General features: G+C 44.3%; 2 protein-coding genes and 1 pseudogene across 2 annotated transcripts in view; 2 read left to right on the forward strand and 1 right to left on the reverse strand.

Moving 5' to 3' along the window:
- The window catches only part of Btk (Bruton tyrosine kinase), a 40,836-nt gene extending 25,896 nt beyond the window's left edge, over positions 1-14,940 (forward strand). The window contains exons 8-19 of the mRNA XM_021152845.2: positions 887-1,074; positions 1,465-1,527; positions 2,260-2,314; positions 3,084-3,163; positions 3,339-3,466; positions 6,660-6,734; positions 7,459-7,630; positions 8,131-8,347; positions 10,160-10,224; positions 10,962-11,080; positions 11,982-12,139; positions 14,631-14,940. Coding sequence (XP_021008504.1) covers positions 887-1,074; positions 1,465-1,527; positions 2,260-2,314; positions 3,084-3,163; positions 3,339-3,466; positions 6,660-6,734; positions 7,459-7,630; positions 8,131-8,347; positions 10,160-10,224; positions 10,962-11,080; positions 11,982-12,139; positions 14,631-14,702 — 1,392 coding nt within the window. The 3' untranslated portion in view covers positions 14,703-14,940. The remainder of the gene's footprint in view (positions 1-886; positions 1,075-1,464; positions 1,528-2,259; positions 2,315-3,083; positions 3,164-3,338; positions 3,467-6,659; positions 6,735-7,458; positions 7,631-8,130; positions 8,348-10,159; positions 10,225-10,961; positions 11,081-11,981; positions 12,140-14,630) is intronic.
- Positions 5,445-6,052, reverse strand: LOC110287026 (small ribosomal subunit protein eS25 pseudogene; annotated as a pseudogene).
- Positions 14,941-15,775: 835 nt separating the features above from the next.
- Timm8a (translocase of inner mitochondrial membrane 8A) lies at positions 15,776-19,784 on the forward strand. The gene is made up of 2 exons (XM_021153464.2): positions 15,776-15,980; positions 18,772-19,784. The coding sequence occupies exons 1-2, from the start codon at positions 15,849-15,851 to the stop codon at positions 18,931-18,933; spliced, it is 294 nt and encodes a 97-aa protein (XP_021009123.1). The 5' UTR covers positions 15,776-15,848; the 3' UTR covers positions 18,934-19,784.
- Positions 19,785-19,991: the final 207 nt, after the last annotated feature.

Here is a 19,991-nt window from a genome sequence, read left to right on the forward strand (position 1 = left end):
AGGATGGTCTTGAACTGCTAATCTTCCTTCACCCCTCTACCAAGTGCAGGCATTACAGATGTGTGGTGCTATGTTTAGCTAGCCTCAGACTCTTAATCTACCTCCCTCTGTCTCCTGAGTGTTGGGATTACATCCATGTTTCACTATCCCTGGCTAACATTTTACTTCAAAGTTTGATTTTTGGGGGGTTGTTGAGATGGGTTGTCAGGTAAAGACAATTGCCACCAAACCTGACAACCTGAGTTTGATTCTTTTTTTTTTTTTTTTTTTTTCGAGACAGGCTTTCTCTGTGTAGTACTGGCTGTCCTGGAACTCACTCTGTAGACCAGGCTGGCCTCGAACTCATGTGTACCTTGTAAAACATATACATGAACTCACACACACACACACACACACACACACACACACACATGGGGAGACAGAGAATAAATATAATTTTAAAAATGTTGATTTGGGACTCCATTTTGACTTTAGGGGGTTTTATTATAATCATTTTGCAAAGAAGGAGTCTGAGGTTCTGAATCAGTTACTGGGTCCATGTACTACTTAAGTGCCAAACAGGTTTCCAGGTCTCAGATAAAGAATGCTAATGTCTGTGTCCTACTCCCAGAAAATGTGCTATAGGTAGTCAGCTGGAAACTTCCTGAAGATAAGAGTGTTGAAATACTCCTTAGGTGACCTGCATGTGTTCCCAAGTCGGGAGCACCTACTTGAGGGTCAAATGGTTGTGGAATGTGTGTTGACTAAAATATGGATTATGCCTGAGATGGGTTAGGATGGTTTCTTTCTTCTGCAAACCATAAAGTTGGAAAGGAGGAGGGGAGTGCTTGACAGGTAACCAATCTTTCTTTCTCTCCTACTACTTGTTGTCCTCCTAACCACCCAGATCTTGAAAAAACCGCTCCCCCCGGAGCCAACAGCAGCACCAATCTCCACAATCGAGCTGAAAAAGGTCGTGGCCCTTTATGATTACATGCCAATGAATGCAAATGACTTACAATTGCGAAAGGGCGAGGAGTATTTTATCCTGGAGGAGAGCAACCTACCGTGGTGGCGAGCACGAGATAAAAATGGGTGAGTTCCTGCAGTCCCTCCTAAGTCTTTGCCTGCCCGCTCCACCTGCACACAAAATACTGCAATATGATTCTCCTATCCCGTGTTTGGATCAGAGTTTGTTCTCCTCACAACACAATGACTACATCCTCTCTTAAGTATTTCCCAATGAACAGCTCAGTGTGCAACATCTGTTACCGGTAAGAACATCTGCAGTGATTCCTGGAATAATGCCAAAGCTGAGAAGCTCCACTTTTCCCTGGCTGAATTAGGCATTAGAGACGTGGTCTTCTTTAATGGCTATATTTCTATCTCTATTTGAGATTTTGTTTGAGCTCAGGGAATCGGGTCCAGGAATGTGTCTGCCTGAGGGTAATGAAGCACTGCATGATCATATTGTCACCTCTACAGGCAGGAAGGCTACATCCCAAGTAACTACGTCACTGAAGCCGAGGACTCCATAGAGATGTATGAGTGAGTATGCTCATGTTCTCCACACACAACCTTCCAGGAGAAACAGTAGAGTATATACTTTTCAATACTTCTGTTTGTTTGTTTTTCAAGCCAGGGTCTCTCTTTGTCGTTTTGGCTGTTCTGGAACTTGCCAGAATGGTCTTGATCTGAGCACTGAGATTGAAGGTGGATGTGACTGTGGCCTGCCTGTTTTTTTTTTTTTTTAAACAACCATACTTTCTAACAAGCTCTATTTATTTCAAGATTGATATTAAAATTAGCACCAATGCAGGCAACTGATGCCCCCATGCCAAATTAGTATGTCTATCTTGCTGGGATACCCATCCCCAAATCCCTATACATACAGTGCTAGAGAGCTTCTCAGACTCTCCAATTCAGAAGAATCTCATTCAAAGAACTGAAACTCTCAGAGAAAACATCTGAAAACATGAAAACACCAAAACTGAACCAGTGTCCTTTCTTCTCTCATCACTGAAGTGGGTGGGTTGCCCTTGAGTGAGCCAGTCCCTAATATTTTCCCTATCAATTCTGTCTGCCCTCTACTCTCTATATTCACAAGTGCTGACTTGGGCTTCAGAAGGGCTAGAGTAGGCAATGTGGATGACTGATAGATCCTTGATAGTGTTTGAATGACGTGATGGAGTTATAGTACCAGTGAGCCCTAGAGGGTGCTCTAATGTCCAGGACACTTGGATCTGGCCTAGAAGCCAACCAAGCACTCTCTCTTTACAGGTGGTATTCCAAGCACATGACTCGAAGTCAAGCTGAGCAACTGCTAAAGCAAGAGGTGAGTTCAGGCCGCAAGCAAAATGCATTCTCTGTACACAATATGCAAAACCCAGAATTAGGTCCAACTTTAAACTGAGCTCCCAGTTTGACCTTTTGACCCATTAAAAGTGAAGAGGTTGCAGCTCCAGCACGGACCTTGAGCAGAAAATCAGGGGTATTCTATTTTCTCTCTCCACTGTTTGGCCAGGTAGGATGCAGACATAAACACTGTAGCAGTGAATCTGTTAAACTGCTTTGGCTCCTGGAGCCAGCTAATTTTGATATGCCTTGATATCAGTGATATCAATGATTGATAGTTCAATGGCTGGGCACTTTGAAACCTCCCCTCGGCTAGTACACACTTCCCTCAAGTATTCCTGGTTTAACATCTTCTAAATGTATATTTTATCTTTGCTGCCCTATTACTTTCTGGGCACTGCCCCCACCCCCACCCCCACCCCCACCCCCGAGTATTCCCTTTCCACCTACATTGCTAGATGGTTTCTCTCCTGCAGCTCTTAAATCTGATCCCTCTGCCTCCAAGTCAGTGTGATTCTCCCCCTTTCTCTCCCTCTTGGTCCCTTGCCCACTTAATCTAAAGGTCCCATCTCCTTGCCTTGCCATTGGCTGTATGGCAATTCTTTATTATCAATCAAAGCCAGCTTGGGGCAGGGATCCTCGGGTCTGGACGTGTTGCTTTTAGGAGCCGAAATAAAACAAAGCATTAGAACCAATTCCCAACAAAACATCATTTTCTTTTACAGTGAACTTCTTTTTTGTTGTTTCAGGGGAAAGAAGGAGGTTTCATTGTCAGAGACTCCAGCAAAGCTGGAAAATACACCGTGTCTGTGTTTGCTAAATCTACTGGGTAAGTGTTATGGTTCCAGTGATATGGGGTCAAAGGTTAAGGGTGGCCTCCCAACACTTCCTGATGATTGGCCTCTTTCACTTTGTCAGCCTTAAACATAAAACTTGCCTCACTTCATTGTCCAGGTCCTTCCGTATCTTGTTCCCAAGTTACTGACTGAATATAATTTCCTCAGGGAGCCTCAAGGGGTGATCCGCCATTACGTTGTGTGTTCCACACCGCAGAGCCAGTATTATCTGGCTGAGAAACACCTCTTCAGCACCATCCCTGAGCTCATTAACTACCATCAACATAACTCTGCAGGTGAGTGCCTGCAGGCAGCAGAGAAGGCTTGCAAACACCCAGGAAAGCAATTCAAAACAAGGAGAGAGAAAGTAGCCCCACCAAGCAGTGTGAATTAGTTATGGAAGTTAGTCCCTGTGACGCTGAACAGGGTTCGAGTCAAGATGTAGTCACACATACACATTGACTTTTATTTTTATTTATTTATTTATTTATTTATTTTTCTTTTTTCTTTCTTGGTTTTTCTAGACAGGGTTTCTCTGTGTAGCCCTGGCTGTCCTGGAACTCACTTTGTAGACCAGGCTGGCCTCGAACTCAGAAATCTGCTTGCCTCTGCCTCCCAAGTGCTGGGATCAAAGGTGTGCGCCACCACACCCAGCTTATTTTTATTTTTTATTTTTATGTAGTGCCAAGGAATTGAACCTAACACTCTAGGCAAGTGTTCTACCATTGAGCAACTCTCTCAGTCCTGTTTGTTTTTACTTTTGTTTTCTTTTGGGTTTTCAAGACAGAGTTTCTCTATGGAGCCCTGGCTATCCTAGAACTCATTCTGTAAACCAGAGATCTGCCTGCCTTTGACTCTGCCTCTGCCTTCCAGTGATAGAATTAAAGCATGTGCCACCACATCTGGCTTTGCTTTTTAAAAAAAAATTATAATTTTTAATTAATTCTTCATAAATGTCACATCATGCACCCCAATCTCACACATCTCCCCATCCCTTCAATATCCGCCCTCCACCCCTGCAACTTCCCTCCCAAAAGAAAGCAAAAAATAAAAATAGAAATGAAAGACAAACAAACAAAGAAGTAAAAAAATCTGGCCCTGGAAGCAGTATACCCTTCCCCCTAATCGGCTTTGCTTGCAAATGTTCACTGCAATGAGCCATTGGTCTGGTTCAAGGCCTCTAGCTTCTGCTACACTATCAATACTGGATAAGATTTATTTATTATATGTAAGTACACTGTAGCTGTCCTCAGATACTCCAGAAGAGGGCATCAGATCTCATTACAGATGGTTGTGAGCCACCATGTGGTTGCTGGGATTTGAACTCGGGACCTTCGGAAGAGCAGTTGGTGCTCTTAACCACTGAGCCATCTCACCAGCCCCGGAAATCCTATTTTTTGCCCTTTGTCATGGAGATCCTGCAGCTTTGGGATCTGTAGGACTGGCCCCTCCACAATCTCCATAGATGGGGTGGATGTTGGGGTGGGCCAACTCAGAGCCCTGGATCTGGGCCTGGGAAACATGTGAGCTGGTCAGCCAACCCAGTCTCTGGCACCTGCATCACCAGGGTCAGCTCTCCCACTTTTCCCAGTCAAGGGGTGGGGCCAGCTCTCCTGTCTCACACCCTTGGGGCTGGCTCACCCATGCCCCCACCAACAGAGCCAACTCTACTGTGCAGCCCAGGCAATGTATGTGGGAAGGGACAGTTTACCTTTTATTTTTACGCATGCTCTTACTATGTTGTTAAGACTGGCATGGAACTTACTCTGTAGGCCAGGCTATCCTTGAATTCCTGATTCTCCTGCCTCAGCTTCCTGAGCTGGGATTACAGGCTTGCATAGTGGGACTGGCAAGACTATTTCTCTTCCTCATCTGCCATTTATATTTATTATTTTAAAGTGTGTTTGTGTGCGTATGAGTGAGAGAGAGAGAGAGAGAGAGAGAGAGAGAGAGAGAGAGAGAGAGAGAGAGAGAGAAGAGAGAGCAGGTGCCTATGGGATCTAGAGGCACTGGATTTCCTGGAACTATGGTTATGTGGGTACTGGGAACTGAACTCAGGTCCTCTATAAGAACAGTCTGTGCTCTTAACCACTGAGCCACTTCCCCATCTGAGGACTAACTTCTTACTTGGTGCTAAGTGAAGATACGATGATACAGTGACTAATGAATCAGAGCGTGTTCACTAGCAGCTATTCAGTGTTCCTACCACGTACCCTTGCAATTCACTCAGTTCTAGGAGGGAATAAACTTCTGAGTCAAGATGCTTTTTCCTGCTTATTTTTGATTCAATAAAGTTTTATTTTCCCAAAATGTACAGCTGATTGAACCTGTTCCTGCACCTTCCCCAGCAGCTGGGGCATCTCCACCCCTTGTGTTTCTGGTGTAAATGGGCTCTGTGCTTTGAAACCAGCTTGAGCAGTCCTTTACTAAGGAGCTCCTGAAGGGCTGTCCTGGCCAAGGAACCGTGAGTCTTCCAGGCTCTCGGAGACCACGGCGGAAGTAATAAACCTATAACTGGGAACTTCCTGACAGAGTTTATCATATGTAGCTTTGTCAAACAGGACGAGGTGAAAAAAGCTTGTCCTAGCCGGGCGTGGTGGTGCACGCCTTTAATCCCAGCACTTGGGAGGCAGAGGCAGGCGGATTTCTGAGTTCGAGGCCAGCCTGGTCTACAAAGTGAGTTCCAGGACAGCCAAGGCTACACAGAGAAACCCTGTCTCGAAAAACAAAAAAAACAAACAAAAAAAAAAAAAGAAAAAAGCTTGTCCTGAACTTTGCCTTTGGGCCACTTCTTTTTGGCCTAGCCACCAGATTTATTTACTAGGTCTTTTTTTGGCTGGCTTTCTGGCATCTTTCTTCTTCTTGTCATCCTTGGGCACCATGGTGAAGCTCAGGAGTCTTGTGGACCACTGCAGCCCCACTAAGATATCAGAAGAAAAAAAAAAGGAAATTTCTTTTTTCTGTTTTGGTTTTTTTGTTTTTGTTTTTCAAGACAGGGTTTCTCTGTGTAGCCCTGGCTGTCCTGGAACTCACTCTGTAAACCAGACTGGCCTTGAACTCAGAAATCTGCCTGCCTCTGCCTCCCAAGTGCTGGGATTAAAGACATTCGCCCAGCCTTTGTTTCCATTTTTACTTTCTTTTTATCTTGTTATGTAGCACAGGTTGGCCTCAACTCAGAACAATCCTCCTGCCTCGGTGTCTCAGTGTCTAGACTAAAGAAATTACAGGTGTGAACCACTATACCCAACAATAGGGAATATATTTCAATTATTATTTTCCTTGTTTGTTTTTTGTTTGTTTTTGTTTTTTTTTTCCACAAAAATTTTGGTGAAGGGAGAAACCATCAGAAAACACTTGTGGGTTAGTGGAGATCCTCTGAAATTCAAAATGAACTAGAAAGGTTCATACTAGAATTGTGAGAATTTAAGGTGATGGGCATGTGCAAGGAATCCCAGCCCCTATGCTGACACTGTGACCTCTCTGTTTCAGGCCTCATATCCAGGCTGAAATATCCTGTGTCTAAACAAAACAAAAACGCGCCTTCTACTGCAGGCCTGGGCTATGGTAACTACTTATTTCTGTGGACTTGGATGAACTGGCCGTTATAAGAACCACCTCAGCAGACCCTGCCTTTTAGGACACTCTTAAGATGTACTGTTCTGTGGCAGCTGTCGCTAGGAAGGGCTAGATAGAACCAAGATATTTAGAAATTTTCTCCCTCTAGTGGTTTCTTCTGGGACTGCAAAAACAGATTCCTAAAAGGATTCATTGTTGATGGTTTAACTTTCTCCATTTCTTTTCTTGGGCCTGTGAATACACATATGCATTAGTGCAGTCGCATAAGTCAGAGGACAAGCTGGAGTTGGCTCTCTCTAGCATATAGGTCCAGGGGATCAAACTCGTGTCTTCAAGCTTAGTGGCAAGCACCTTCATCTACAGAGCCATCTCACCAGCTCTGTTTATTTTATCATATAAAAAATTCAATATCATTCATTAGTTTATTAACTGTCATTATTAACCTTGTCGTAAATGAATTTTGGAAAGTCGTTTGGGCTATCTTCTTGCCTCCTGGCCAATTTGTACTAAAATTTCTGGATTCCTCCAACCAGTAATCCTCCCCCTTCCCTGGAGATTTGCCTGAATAAAGAGAGGTGGATTAGTACTCCTGAGAATATCCCCTTTAATGTTTTTTCCTATTTATTCCTTAGTAGGGAATCTTATCTATTGCAGTCATTATATATACATGCCCCCCCCCCCTCAAAGAATCACAACAAGTCTTTGTTGGTAGGATCATGGGAAATTGATCCAAAGGACCTCACCTTCTTGAAGGAGCTTGGGACTGGACAATTCGGTGTCGTGAAATATGGGAAATGGAGGGGCCAATATGATGTGGCCATCAAGATGATCAGAGAAGGTTCCATGTCGGAGGATGAATTCATTGAAGAAGCCAAAGTCATGATGTGAGTTACATCCTAAATTCAACTCTCAATCCAGTTGTAGAAGGAACCTGGGAACTACAAGTCAGCGCACTGTGGTCTAAGGTGGCTTACAGTGTGAGGATCTTGGGATAGGGGTCTGAGGTTTGCCTTTGGTGGGTTACCTTACAGAACTGCTAAGGTAATCAATTCTCTGACTTAGATACTGGTTGAGAATAGTGTTACGGACCTTCTCAGTAGCATTTTGAGCTACATGGACAATATTAGACTTTTGAAAGAAATGATGACTATAGTTTTACCTAATGTTTTTCTAAGCTTGGGCTTGTTTCTTGTTCATTGGATAGACTCCAAACCCCTGCGCACCCCCACATTTGAGGCACTTTTGGGATTTGTTATGGGAAGGAAAGAATAACCCTGTTATTATGGTACCATAGTCAATGTTCTCTGCTAGGCCAAGCCCTTTCCTACCCTGCCCCTTTATGACTAGTGTGCAGGGGCAAGATGCAGACTTGCCTCTCCTACAGGAATCTTTCCCATGAGAAGCTAGTGCAGTTGTATGGCGTCTGCACCAAACAGCGCCCCATCTTCATCATCACCGAGTACATGGCTAATGGCTGCCTCTTGAACTACCTGAGGGAGATGCGGCACCGCTTCCAGACACAGCAGCTGCTCGAGATGTGCAAAGATGTCTGTGAAGCAATGGAATACTTGGAGTCGAAGCAGTTCCTTCATAGAGACCTGGTGAGCCCTCAGAAGGACTGGGTGGGGATCAAGGGGTGGAATAATGAACGCTGGGCGATAGAGCGTCCACTGCTGAGGAGGGTGGCAGGTGTCAGCATTTAGATTGTCTCTAGAAATCATTACAGGTTAAGTGTGCATCTACCCCACAGTTGAGCCCATCATTTGTCTTTAGCCTTAATTCCAACAGGCCTGCCACTTACCTTGAGTCCTTGCCACTTATGAGGAAACAGCACCCACTCTTAGATCTTGAACAGAAGAGCAATTCTGTATTTTCCAGTGGAACTTCTCCTGATACAAAGCCACTATTTGGTTATGTCAGAGTTACAAATATAACCCATAGATACATTTCTTTCTTTGATTTGATTTTATGATTTCTTTTCTTTCTATTTTATATTATATTATATTATATTATATTATATTATTTTTAAAGTAAGGTTTTATGTAGCCCAGGCTGGCTTTGGACTTCTGATCCCTCTTTCTCTACTCCCAAGTTCTGGTATTATAGGTATGCACCACCAGCCCTGGCTTATGCAGTGCTGGTAACTGAACCCAGAGCTTCATGATTGCTAGTCAAGTGTTCTACTAACTGAGCACAAAAACTGTTTTATTATAGTTAGCAAATACCTAAAGAGGGTCATTGTACATTTGAAAAACAACTGTACATTCCAGATTCTCTTGAAAAATTAGACCATCTGAGAAAACAGGACCCACAATCTCACTGCCCATGCTAATCGTCACCTGGAGGTGGGGTGTAGCTCTTCCCTTCATACCCAGCCTGTGTGTTCCCATTTTCTGTGGTCTCCACTCACCCCACTTCACTCTTTTCTTGCCCACTTAGCTCCTGGAGGTATCAGTTGTTGCCTCTGTTTCTTTCAGCTAGGTGGAGACTCAAGTTGTCCTAGTCTTCCTGCCAGAAAGACCAAAACCAATGCAAGCTCGTTGGCTGTGTCTTCGGAATTCTCTTAGTGAAGTGGAGTTGTCCACATGAACGAAATTATTTGCAGGCTTGGTTTAGGACTGTGTATCAGGTTGCTCTCCATATGATGGAAATGCAGCAAAATTTCTCAGGATCAGTCAAATGTGCGGCCTCACCCTCATAATCCCAGCCCTTTCAAGATTGAAACAGGAGGATTCCCGTGAGTTTGAGGACAGTCTGAGCTATATCGTGAGTTCAGCCTGGAGTACAGAATAAGAGGCCCCCCTCCTCGGGCTGGAGAGATGGCTTAATGGTTAAGAGCACTGACTGCTCTTCCAGAAGCCCTGAGTTCAATTCCCAGCAAACACATGGTGGCTTACAACCATTTGTAATGGGATTGGATGCCCTCTTCTGGTGTGTCTGAAGACAGCAACAGTGTACTCACATACATTAAATAAATAAATAAATAAATATTTTAAATAAAAGACCTTCCTCCCCTCTCTTAAAAAAAGGCAAGGGAGCTAGTTTTGCTGGTAAAGTGCCTATAGAATTGAAAAAAAAAAAAAAAAAAAAACAGAACACCAAGTTCAGATCTCTAGGACCAATATAAAAGCCACTATGACAGCACATATCTGTAATCCCAGCACTAGGGCACTGGGGAAAGACAGGCAGATCCCTGGAGCTCATTGGCCAGCCTGGCCCAATCAGTGAGCTCTAGGTTCAGTGACCCTGTCTCGAGACAAAGTAGAGAGTCATTAAAAAAGACACCTGACATCAACCTCTGGCCTCTATATGCACACACCATACATGTACATATGCCACTCAATGCTGGTGGGCAGAAACTATGTCTTTAACTAAGGTCAAGGATGCAGTCTCACATATCTATTGTACTATAGGCAGCTCGAAACTGTTTGGTAAACGATCAAGGAGTTGTGAAAGTATCTGACTTTGGCCTGTCTAGGTGAGTGTGCCTTTTTCATCTCCCCATTTTTTAAAATTTATTTTGGCAAAGGGGTTGTGCTATGTGGTCCATGCTGGCCTAACTCATGAGTACTGTTATCTTGCCTTGGCTATCCACGACTGGGATTCCAGGCATGAGACACCACCCCAGCTTTACCCTTGCCTTCATTGCTGGATATCTCTTTTCCTTTCCTCTTTTTCCTCTGCACCCTTACCCCCTCTCCATTCTTCTTCTGTTTCCCCAGTATCTTATCTTGATCTGCTAAACCCACTGACTTTCCCCCATTACTCCTTCCTTGGTCTAATCCTTATTGGCTCCTGCAGGCTGCAAGAAAGTGGGGAAGAGCCAAAACTGGTGGCCCAGGCCTGGAATCCCATCAACTCTAGAGGCTCAAACAGTACCATGATTGAAAACTCAAGACCAGCCTAGGCAATTTAGGGAGACACTGTCTCGATTGTTCCTCAAAAGTACAAAAAATGTTAGAAGTATTTATCATTAGTAGCCTAGCGTGTGCAAGGCCCTAGGTTCAACCACGTAGAAGGTAAATAAATACTTTTCTAAACAGAAAGAAAACAGAGGTTTTTTTAAAAGTAACATTTGTAAAAGGCATTGACTAGCCAGCAGAGACTTTGAGAAAGTAAGTGTGCAGTTGGACAGCCCTTATGGTGTGTGCTGAGAAGATGGGCACACATCAAGCCTCTAAATCTTCATGGTAACAAGTCTTAAATCGCTTGCAGGTATGTCCTTGATGATGAGTACACAAGCTCTGTAGGCTCCAAGTTTCCAGTCCGGTGGTCTCCACCAGAAGTGCTTATGTATAGCAAGTTCAGCAGCAAATCTGACATCTGGGCTTTTGGTAAGTAGATAAGAACATACAGATGAGGATGCCAATATGGCTTAGTGGGTAAACTGCTTCTCACGCAGCCCTGGCAACCCGAGTTCAATCCCCAGAACCCACAGAAAAGCTGGAATCAATGGAGAAGAATACAGGCATCTGTAATCTCACTATGCCCCCACCAGCACATAGGAGGTAGAGACCAGAGAATCACAAGTAAGTCATGGACCAGCTAGTCTGTAGAATGTACCAGAAAAACAGCAAGGCAGACCGTTGTCTCAAACAAGGTGAAAGGTGAAGAGCAACACTTAAGGCTGTTGTTATCTGACTTCCACTGTATGCTGTGGTGCAAGTGCTGGAACACACACACACACACACACACACACACACAAGCGCGCGCACGCATGTGCATGCACGCACAGTGGGGTGGAGGGAGAGGAGAAGAGAGAATATAGCTCAAAGAAGAACAAAACAGGAAAGTTCAAACTTGTATTCCTCTTGTCATTCATCTGATCCTTGGGTGTTTCTTATGTGTCAGGGACCACAGGGGTTTGTGGGGACAAACACAACCAACTGGACATAATCTCTATCTTCTTAGAAATTACAATCTACCCCCAGGAAACAAAACATTCATTCTTCAACAGCTTCTGAATACTGATTATGTACTAGGCACTCTGTCAGAGCCTGAAGCTACCAAGACAAACAAGACACAGTCTGTCTCTTCTATGGTAACTAATAATGGGCTAGCGTAGTGCAGCTCTGCTAGCCGTTGGGACAGCCACGACTGTGGCAGGAGCCTGGACAAATGCAAAATCGACAGAGGGGAGAAACCAGCATATTCTAATCTTAATGGTTCATCGAGAAAAATTAGGCCCCAAGGATCCCAAGAAGGCTGAGTGTACTTCCCCTTTTTATCTCCTAGGGGTTTTAATGTGGGAGATTTACTCCCTGGGGAAGATGCCGTATGAGAGATTTACTAACAGTGAGACAGCAGAACACATTGCTCAAGGCTTACGTCTCTACAGGCCTCATCTGGCATCAGAGAGGGTATATACCATCATGTACAGCTGCTGGCACGAGGTAAGGTTCCCTCTTACACTATTCCCTTGAACTCAATTTCTCATTGAGCTGCCCAGACCCTGCTCCCCACGGTCACATGTCAGCTGGGCACTGCCTTACAGCTAGCTACACATGCTTTCTCATTCTGGGCTGCACCCCAATCCTCTGATGGCCTTTTCATACCCACCCTGATGAAGTCGTAGTATTTTGGAAATAAGGATCACGTTTCAATATTATAAAAATGCTTTGCTGGGGCTGGGGAATGTAGCTTAATTGGTAGAGTGCTTACCTAGCATTAATTATACCTTTGTTTGGCCTTCAGCACTTCCTAAGTCAGATGTGTGGTGCAGGTGTCTGTTTGAGACCAGGTCTTGGAATGTCAGGCTGGCCTCAAATGCTTTATATGGCCAAGGTTGACTTTCAATTTCTGGCTCTCATGCCTTCACCCCAATTGCAGGGGTCAGAGGCATGCATTTCTATGCCATATTCCTATACTTGATCATAGCCAAAAGACCGAGAAGCGATCTATGCTCTATTCCTAAGGATTTTTAAAGCTTTTTTTTTTTTTTTCTTTGAGACAGTCTCTCTACATAGCTCTGGCTGTCCTGGAACATTCTATATAGATTAGGTCAAATTAAAACTCACAGAGATCCACCTGTCTCTGTCTTCCAAATTGTCAGGACTCAAGGCACGTGCCACCATGTTCAGCCTTCTAAGGAATTTTTAGGAATATTAATTGTTGGGCCTCTTTCCCAGAGATCCTGTTAAGGTACATCTGCTATGAAATGCTGAAACCCTTTCAAGTTTCCCAGGATCTGCTGATACTTGAAAACCAATGATTTAAGCACCATGAAAATGATGACCCTTCAATTGTGATACATTGAAGCCATTCTGTCATGAATCCTTTCTGAATTATCAAAAATACCAGGGACAACTATGTAGTCCCAACACTCGGGAATTTGAGGCCAGAGGTTTTGCCATGAATTTCAGGTTAGCTTGGGCTACATCTTGTATTCCAGGGTAGCCCGGGATATAGAGTGACATGCTATCTCAAAACAAACAACAAAAATCTAAAATAAAATTTCTTTTTAAAAAAGACCAAATCTCAGCCAGGCATGATACCACATGCCTTTCACCTCAGCATTCAGGAGGCAGAGGCAGGTGGATCACTGTGAGTTTGAGGCTAGCCTGGTCTATATAGTGAGTTCTAGGACTTCAAGGGCTATGTAAAGAGACATTGTCTCAAAAAAAAATCTAAAAAATAACCTAGTCTAATTGCCCTCTAAAAGAACCTTAATCTGTCTGTGGATCTCCAAAAGACTAGTAACCTTAAAGTCAGACTAGCAAAAGGCCCTAGTTGTGAAGGGTCCATCCCAGGCAGTCTGGGGCTTTGTAAAGTTAAATGTTCTGCTCATTTAGCTTTATAATCACAGAAAGTGCATTTGGGATCTGGCTAAATGTTGTCCCTGGCTTTATGAGTTCTGTTCTGTCAACCAGCTAAGCACACCTGATAGCCGTTTTCATTTGAAGCTCCGAAATAATGTAGTCTGTATAAATTTGCACTGAATTTATCCTCAGTCTTAATCAGCATGCCAGCTTAATTTGACAATTGTTCTTATCACACAAATAACTTGAGTTGTTCTGGGCAGTGGCCACAACAAGCTTTTGTTTGTTTGTTTTTGAGATAGGGGTTCCCTGTACAGCCCTGGCTGTCCTGGAATTCACTTTGTAGACCAGGCTGGCCTTGAACTCAGAAATCCACCTACTTCTGCCTCCCAAATGCTGGGATTAAAGGTGTGTACCACCACCACCAGGCCAGGCACAAGTTTTTAATCCCAGTAGAGACAGGAGGATCTCAGAGTTCAAGGCCAGCCCAGTCAGCCAAGCAAGTTCCACAACAGCCAGGGCTACACAGAGAAACTCTGTCTTGAAATCAAACAAAAAACAAGATACAAAACAACAACAAACAAATGAATGAGTTAAAGAGGAATTCTAGACTCGTTTGTATAACAGGCAGATGAAAGCTCGGCTAGGCAGGCCTTGCCTGGTCTCTGGGAAGAGATGCAAGGGAGAAAGAAGCAAAGGCAAAAGTCGTTACCATTGTGGGCTGGAGAGATGGCTCAGTAGTTAAGAGCACTTGCTGCTCTTTCAGAGGACCTACTTTCAATCCCCAGAACCCACATGGCAGCTTGCTCACAACTATTCATACCCCCAAATCCAGGTGATCTGATATTCTCACACAGACAAATGTGCAGGCAAAAAACACTAGTGCACATCAAAATAAATAAAAACAACAATAACAACAAAAAACGAGTTGCTAAGTTGAAAAGCACACAAGGACTTGATGGAGACCCCCATTTCATTTTTTCCTCTTTGCATGCTATCTAGAAGCTGCTGCTCCTGGGTATTTAGTATATACTTAATAAACATAACACTTTGTGATTTACCACCCAGGGTTCCTTGTGGATTCTGGATTCTACACTGTAACACTATCCATTTTCTTTGGTTTTAGAAAGCAGATGAACGTCCTAGTTTCAAAATTCTCTTGAGTAACATTCTAGATGTGATGGATGAAGAATCCTGAGCTGGCTGCTAAGCTCCGTGGATCTCCTCCTCTCTCCTACAAGTCCTAATTCCATGTTTCCTGAGGAGTTCCCTGGCTGCAGGGCTCTAGCCTTCCATGCGCCTACTGAATGCATAAAGAGCCCTGGACATCTAGGAATGCCTTTCTTCTCTCGTTCCCGGCATACTGCTCTAAGCAAAGGTCAAGGGATTTCTGTGCCTGGTATTACCCATAACTTCAAGACTCCTAACAGACTGAATTGGGGATGGGAACATTTTGGGGGAGGGAAAGATGTAAATAGCTCCACTAGTTGTCCAACAGCTTGTTGGTTAAGTGTTAAGAGATGGGGGGAGGGGGGAGGTAGGAATGTTGCCATTAAAATGGGAGGGGTTGTTTTGATACAATAAAATTATTGGAAAGAGTTATCTATTTTAATTTATTACACAGCTGCTCTGAAGCTCTCTGAAAATTGCAAAAAAATTTCCTATCATTAGTTTGACGTATTCCTAATCTAGAACTCAACAGAACTCACATTTCACTCCCTCTTACTCTTGTTAAAGCCTGCCTCTGAATTCTGGACGCATTCACAAACTTTCCACAGTGCTGGGCACACTGTAGCGAACAGTATCGTTTGAATAAATCTTACACTTAGAAACAAACTCAGCCAGAGCCTCATTTCCATACATTAAGAGGAGAACTCAAAGAAACGGACTCAGGGGCCAAGGGTAGCTAGTTAATTCGCCAGAAGAGTTCTAGCTTGGGGGTAAAGCCAGGGCTGAGAAAGCGCGGGCCAATTTGGAAGTGGGCAGGGTGGGGTCGGAGGGCGGGCCCTTCAGTGGACCACGTGGGATGAAGCAACTTCCTCCTTTCCTTTATGCTACTCTTTTCTTTTTGGAGTTTCGCTCCCACGGGCCCGGCGTTACCACGGTGTTGCTGCGGGGAGCGGATTCCGCTAGTAGGGACTGCGGAGCGCAGCGGCTCGAGGGGAGCGGACAGAGCCGGCGGGGACAGCAGCCCCGCGCCGACGCGGTGAGCTCACAGGGCGGTCCCCGCGGCGGGGGCGGGGGGGGGGGGCGGGGGAGGTTGTAGTTCCGGTTCCGTCACCCAGACACGTGAAGGTCGGCGAGTCTCTTTAGTGCTCGCCTCGGCCCGCGTGGTCGTGCCGGGATGGAGTCCTCCTCGTCCTCTTCGGGCTCCGCTCTGGGCGCCGTGGACCCTCAGTTGCAGCATTTCATCGAGGTGGAGACGCAGAAGCAGCGCTTCCAGCAGCTGGTGCACCAGATGACGGAACTTTGCTGGGTGAGCTCGGGACTCAGATCCGGACACTGTGCCTACTTTTCCCGTGTCCTTGCACCCAGGGGACTTGCTAGGAAGTGGGGCTCTCCAGTGGGAGGAGGTCTTGATTGTACCCTGGGTTCTCAGATTCCTTATGCCGAGCCGAGCCGAGCCGGGAGGCACTACAGTGACTCCTCAGGGAGACCCTCGGTGCAGTGGATTGGGAGTCGCACTTACACTGCTGTCCCACCCAGCACTCTGAGGCACCTGAGGTTGAAGTTGTTTAGTGCTGGCCACTAGAACTGATCAGAGTCCCCAATCCTGGAATCTTAGGGAGGCTGAATCCCAGAGAGTCTGTGACTTATTTCTGGACTCCTCAGGATTTGCCTAGATTACCCAGATATAACCCCTCCTGATGAAATGACAAGCGGCTCTGTCTCTCTCATTATGTATAAAAGTGGCATAATCTCTCCTAACACACACACATTAGTTGCCTTCCCCGTGAGTCGTTGTGTTGTGTAATACCAAGCCATTAAGGTTTGAAGGTTGAGAAATTGAGTCTGCTCGGAGAGGGGACTTTGGCAAAGGGGCAGAGGCGTTTGTTTGTAGCTGAGATCAAAGTGTTCCTGTTGCCAAGGGCAGCACACTGCCCTCCACTGACATAAAAACTTAAAGGATTTTACAGGCCAAGGATAATATTCATTGGAATTGGAAAGACTCTTAAGCATTGTGTATAAAAGGAGAGAACCATGAACAAAATTTATTCTAGAAGCTTCAAACTATATACAGACATTGCTTTACTTGGTCCTTTTCCTGTAAACTTACATATATTGCTGTGCTCTTCTGGTTTGCCTCCGGATCAGAGGCTGGCTCGCTCTCTCTCTCTCTCTCTCTCTCTCTCTCTCTCTCTCCCTCCCTCCCTCCCTCCCTCTCTCCCAAGGTTTCCTGTATTGCAGGCTGGCATCATACTGAACAGATGGCTTAGAATAGCTGAAAATGACCTTGAATTCCTCCTCTTCCTGCTTCCCCTACCTTTCAAATACCAAGTTTACAGTCATTCACCATCACCTCCAACTTTTGGAAAATCCTTTTAAAAATGTATCTTTAGAGACAGGGCTTTACTCTTTACCCCCTACCTGTCTTGGAATTTAGAGATCCTCCTGCCTCTGCCTCCATCAAGACAGGATAGATTCTTTTTCTAAAAGTCTTTGGTTCATTATATTTGAGTGGGAGTTGGGTGTGATTGATGGCTGTTAAGGATTGATGGTGATACTTGCCTTTAATCCCAGTAGAGGCAGGTCTGTCCCTTGAGTTTGAGGCCAGGCTGGTCTACAGAGTGGGTTCCAGGATAGCCAGGACTATGCAGAGAAACTCTTATCTTGAAAAGCCATAAAAGAATGAGCTAGAAGTAGGCCTGGAGAGATGGCTCAGTGGTTAAGAGGACTGACTTCCAGAGGTCCTGAGTTCAAATCCCAGCAACCACGTGGTGGCTCACAACCATCTGTGCTGGGATCTGACGCCCTCTTCTGGTGTGTCTGAAGACAGCCACAGTGTACTCATATAAATAAATAAGAGATCCTTAAAAACAGGAATGAGCTAGAAGAGAGGGATTTATTTATTTTTCCCAACGTTATAGCCATGAGTAAGTTTCTCATGCTGTAGTAAAGGAACTCTATATGTACGCTCAAGCAAGCAACCCAGATTTAAAATTCAGTGGATACTAAAGGACATACAGCAGACTGAGGAACTGGTGAGAAGGAAAGGACGGGGCTTGAGAATATAACGGTGAATATGCTCAAAGTATATCATATACATGTAGGAAATTGTCGAAGCATTTTTTTTTAAAGCTGAAATACAGAGCCTTCCTCAGAGAACATTAGCTTTTCATTTCTCCTGAGGAGATTCCAGAACCTTTGGTGTGTTGAGTAGGATAATCAGTCCCCGAACTTTGGAAGGCAGAGACAAAGGGATCACAATTTCCAGGGCTGTCTAACCCTACATAGTGGGACCTTGTCTCAAAAGACAGTCAACACCACTTTAAATAAACGAGTTACTGAAGGTTAGTATGTAGATTTTCTTTGTTTGAGTTGGGGCACCTAACTGATTTATCTGGAAATCATTTTCTTTAACAGCTCATTTAAAGGCATTGTTGTGTGTAGAGTTACAGCCTAATCTAGAAAAAAGGTGGGTTTTTTTTTGGGGGGGGAGGGCATCGAGACAGGGTTTGTCTGTGTGGTCCGGACTGGTCTTGAACTCAGTCAGATCCACCTGCTTTTGCCTCCCAAGTGCTAAAACTAAAGGAAAAAAAGGTTATTTCCTGTGTATTTTTGCTGCCTTTCTCACTCTTTCATGTAAGGTATGCCATCTTCTGGCCCCCGTGAGCAAACTCTGCCAGAGTTCCCACTTAATCAGACGAGGACCGATAATGGTGTGTATTCCATTGCCTTGCTTTGGAATGTAAGCCCATGTCTAATTGCTTAACAATTGGTAAGGTGCCAAATGTGAAAATTTTTATATTAATCTTTTTGGTCAGCATTAAAAAAAAAACCATGGGTTTCATCATGGTGTATGTGTTGTTTTAGCACATGTATTTCTTGCTTTCCTTTTACTTCTTTCTATCATAGTCTTCTTGCTAGTTACATCTCTCTTTCTCTCCCCACTCCCCTTACACACACACACAGAACCATACAGTTTTAAACTAGATGCCACAGGTGAGAGAAAACAGGCCCAAATTCATTAACCCATCAGATGATTTAGGCAGAATTATTTCTATAAGCGAAGGACCCCTTGTGACGCTGTTTCTTGTTCTGAACAGGAGAAGTGCATGGATAAGCCTGGGCCTAAGTTGGACAGTCGGGCTGAGGCCTGTTTTGTGAACTGCGTTGAACGCTTCATTGATACAAGCCAGTTCATCTTAAATCGACTGGAACAGACCCAGAAGTCCAAACCTGTCTTCTCAGAAAGCCTTTCTGACTGATCTCAGCATTACCTCTTTGGAAAAGTAGTTCAAGAATTGAAGAGCTGCTGATGAGGTGGTTGAAGAAATGGCTATGGGGGGATTAACTCCCAATTTTCTTTATCGTCTTGGGACATCTTGTCACCTGAGAATGAACAAAGACCAATTTTTATGTATGGGAGTTGAGAGTCATGTGTATTTGGTTGTGTTTTTAAAGCTAATCATGTGACAATAATTGACAGATAAATGAAAGTGTGAGATGCATATAACTGTATATGGGACTGGGCTTTCTCAAGGTCCCTTCACTGCTTGATAAAATAATTTTGATAGTGGAACTGCTTTCTAGAATTTGATAGTGGGACCACATAGGGTAAATCTTGATTTGTATGGGTTCATTTCTGATTTTTTTAGGGAGATCTTTGTGTCAGTCAAATTGGCAGTGGGGAAAGATCCTGGCACTGTTTGAACTGTGAGCTTTCTTTCACGTCTGACCTGGAGCTGAAAAAAAGTCCTATGGCGTGTTCCTGCAATCCAACTTCTTGGGTTGTCTCTCCCCTACACTGTGACTTACTTAACTCGCGAATTGAAAATATGGTCTCAAGGTAGAACAGGAAGCCTGAGAATCCAAAGGGCTTTAGTCATAAAAGAATCTAGCTCATGAGTACTATTCTTACTACCAGACAGCCACGAGAGGAAGCTAAGTTACTTTGTATATCCGGATGCAAAACATTCACAGATGTGCCTAAAGAAATAGCGCTTTAGGCCAGTTCAGAACTAACAACAGTTTCAGGTAGAGGTGCATGCCTGATGTTAGTCATCGATTCCATTAACTGCATTCTTTTGGTCACTGAAATAAAAGCTCGCAAGATCAATGTTGTGATGAAGAGGCTTTCTGGTTTGGGTTTTTAACTGCAAACTCCGATTTTATGTGGGCTCACTACCAAGAGGGAAATGTAGTTAGTTTCTATTCTAGAGGTCCCTAACGTTTTCGTGAGAAGAGAATACTTGGTGATAAGAAGGGAAAAACTCCGTGCTAACACCTTAAGTCCCTGATAGAGGAGCTTTTGTGGACGTCCCCT

This window comes from Mus caroli, unplaced genomic scaffold, assembly GCF_978045245.1.
Source record: "Mus caroli unplaced genomic scaffold, Mus_caroli_1 scaffold_5, whole genome shotgun sequence".
Taxonomy (NCBI): domain Eukaryota; kingdom Metazoa; phylum Chordata; class Mammalia; order Rodentia; family Muridae; genus Mus; species Mus caroli.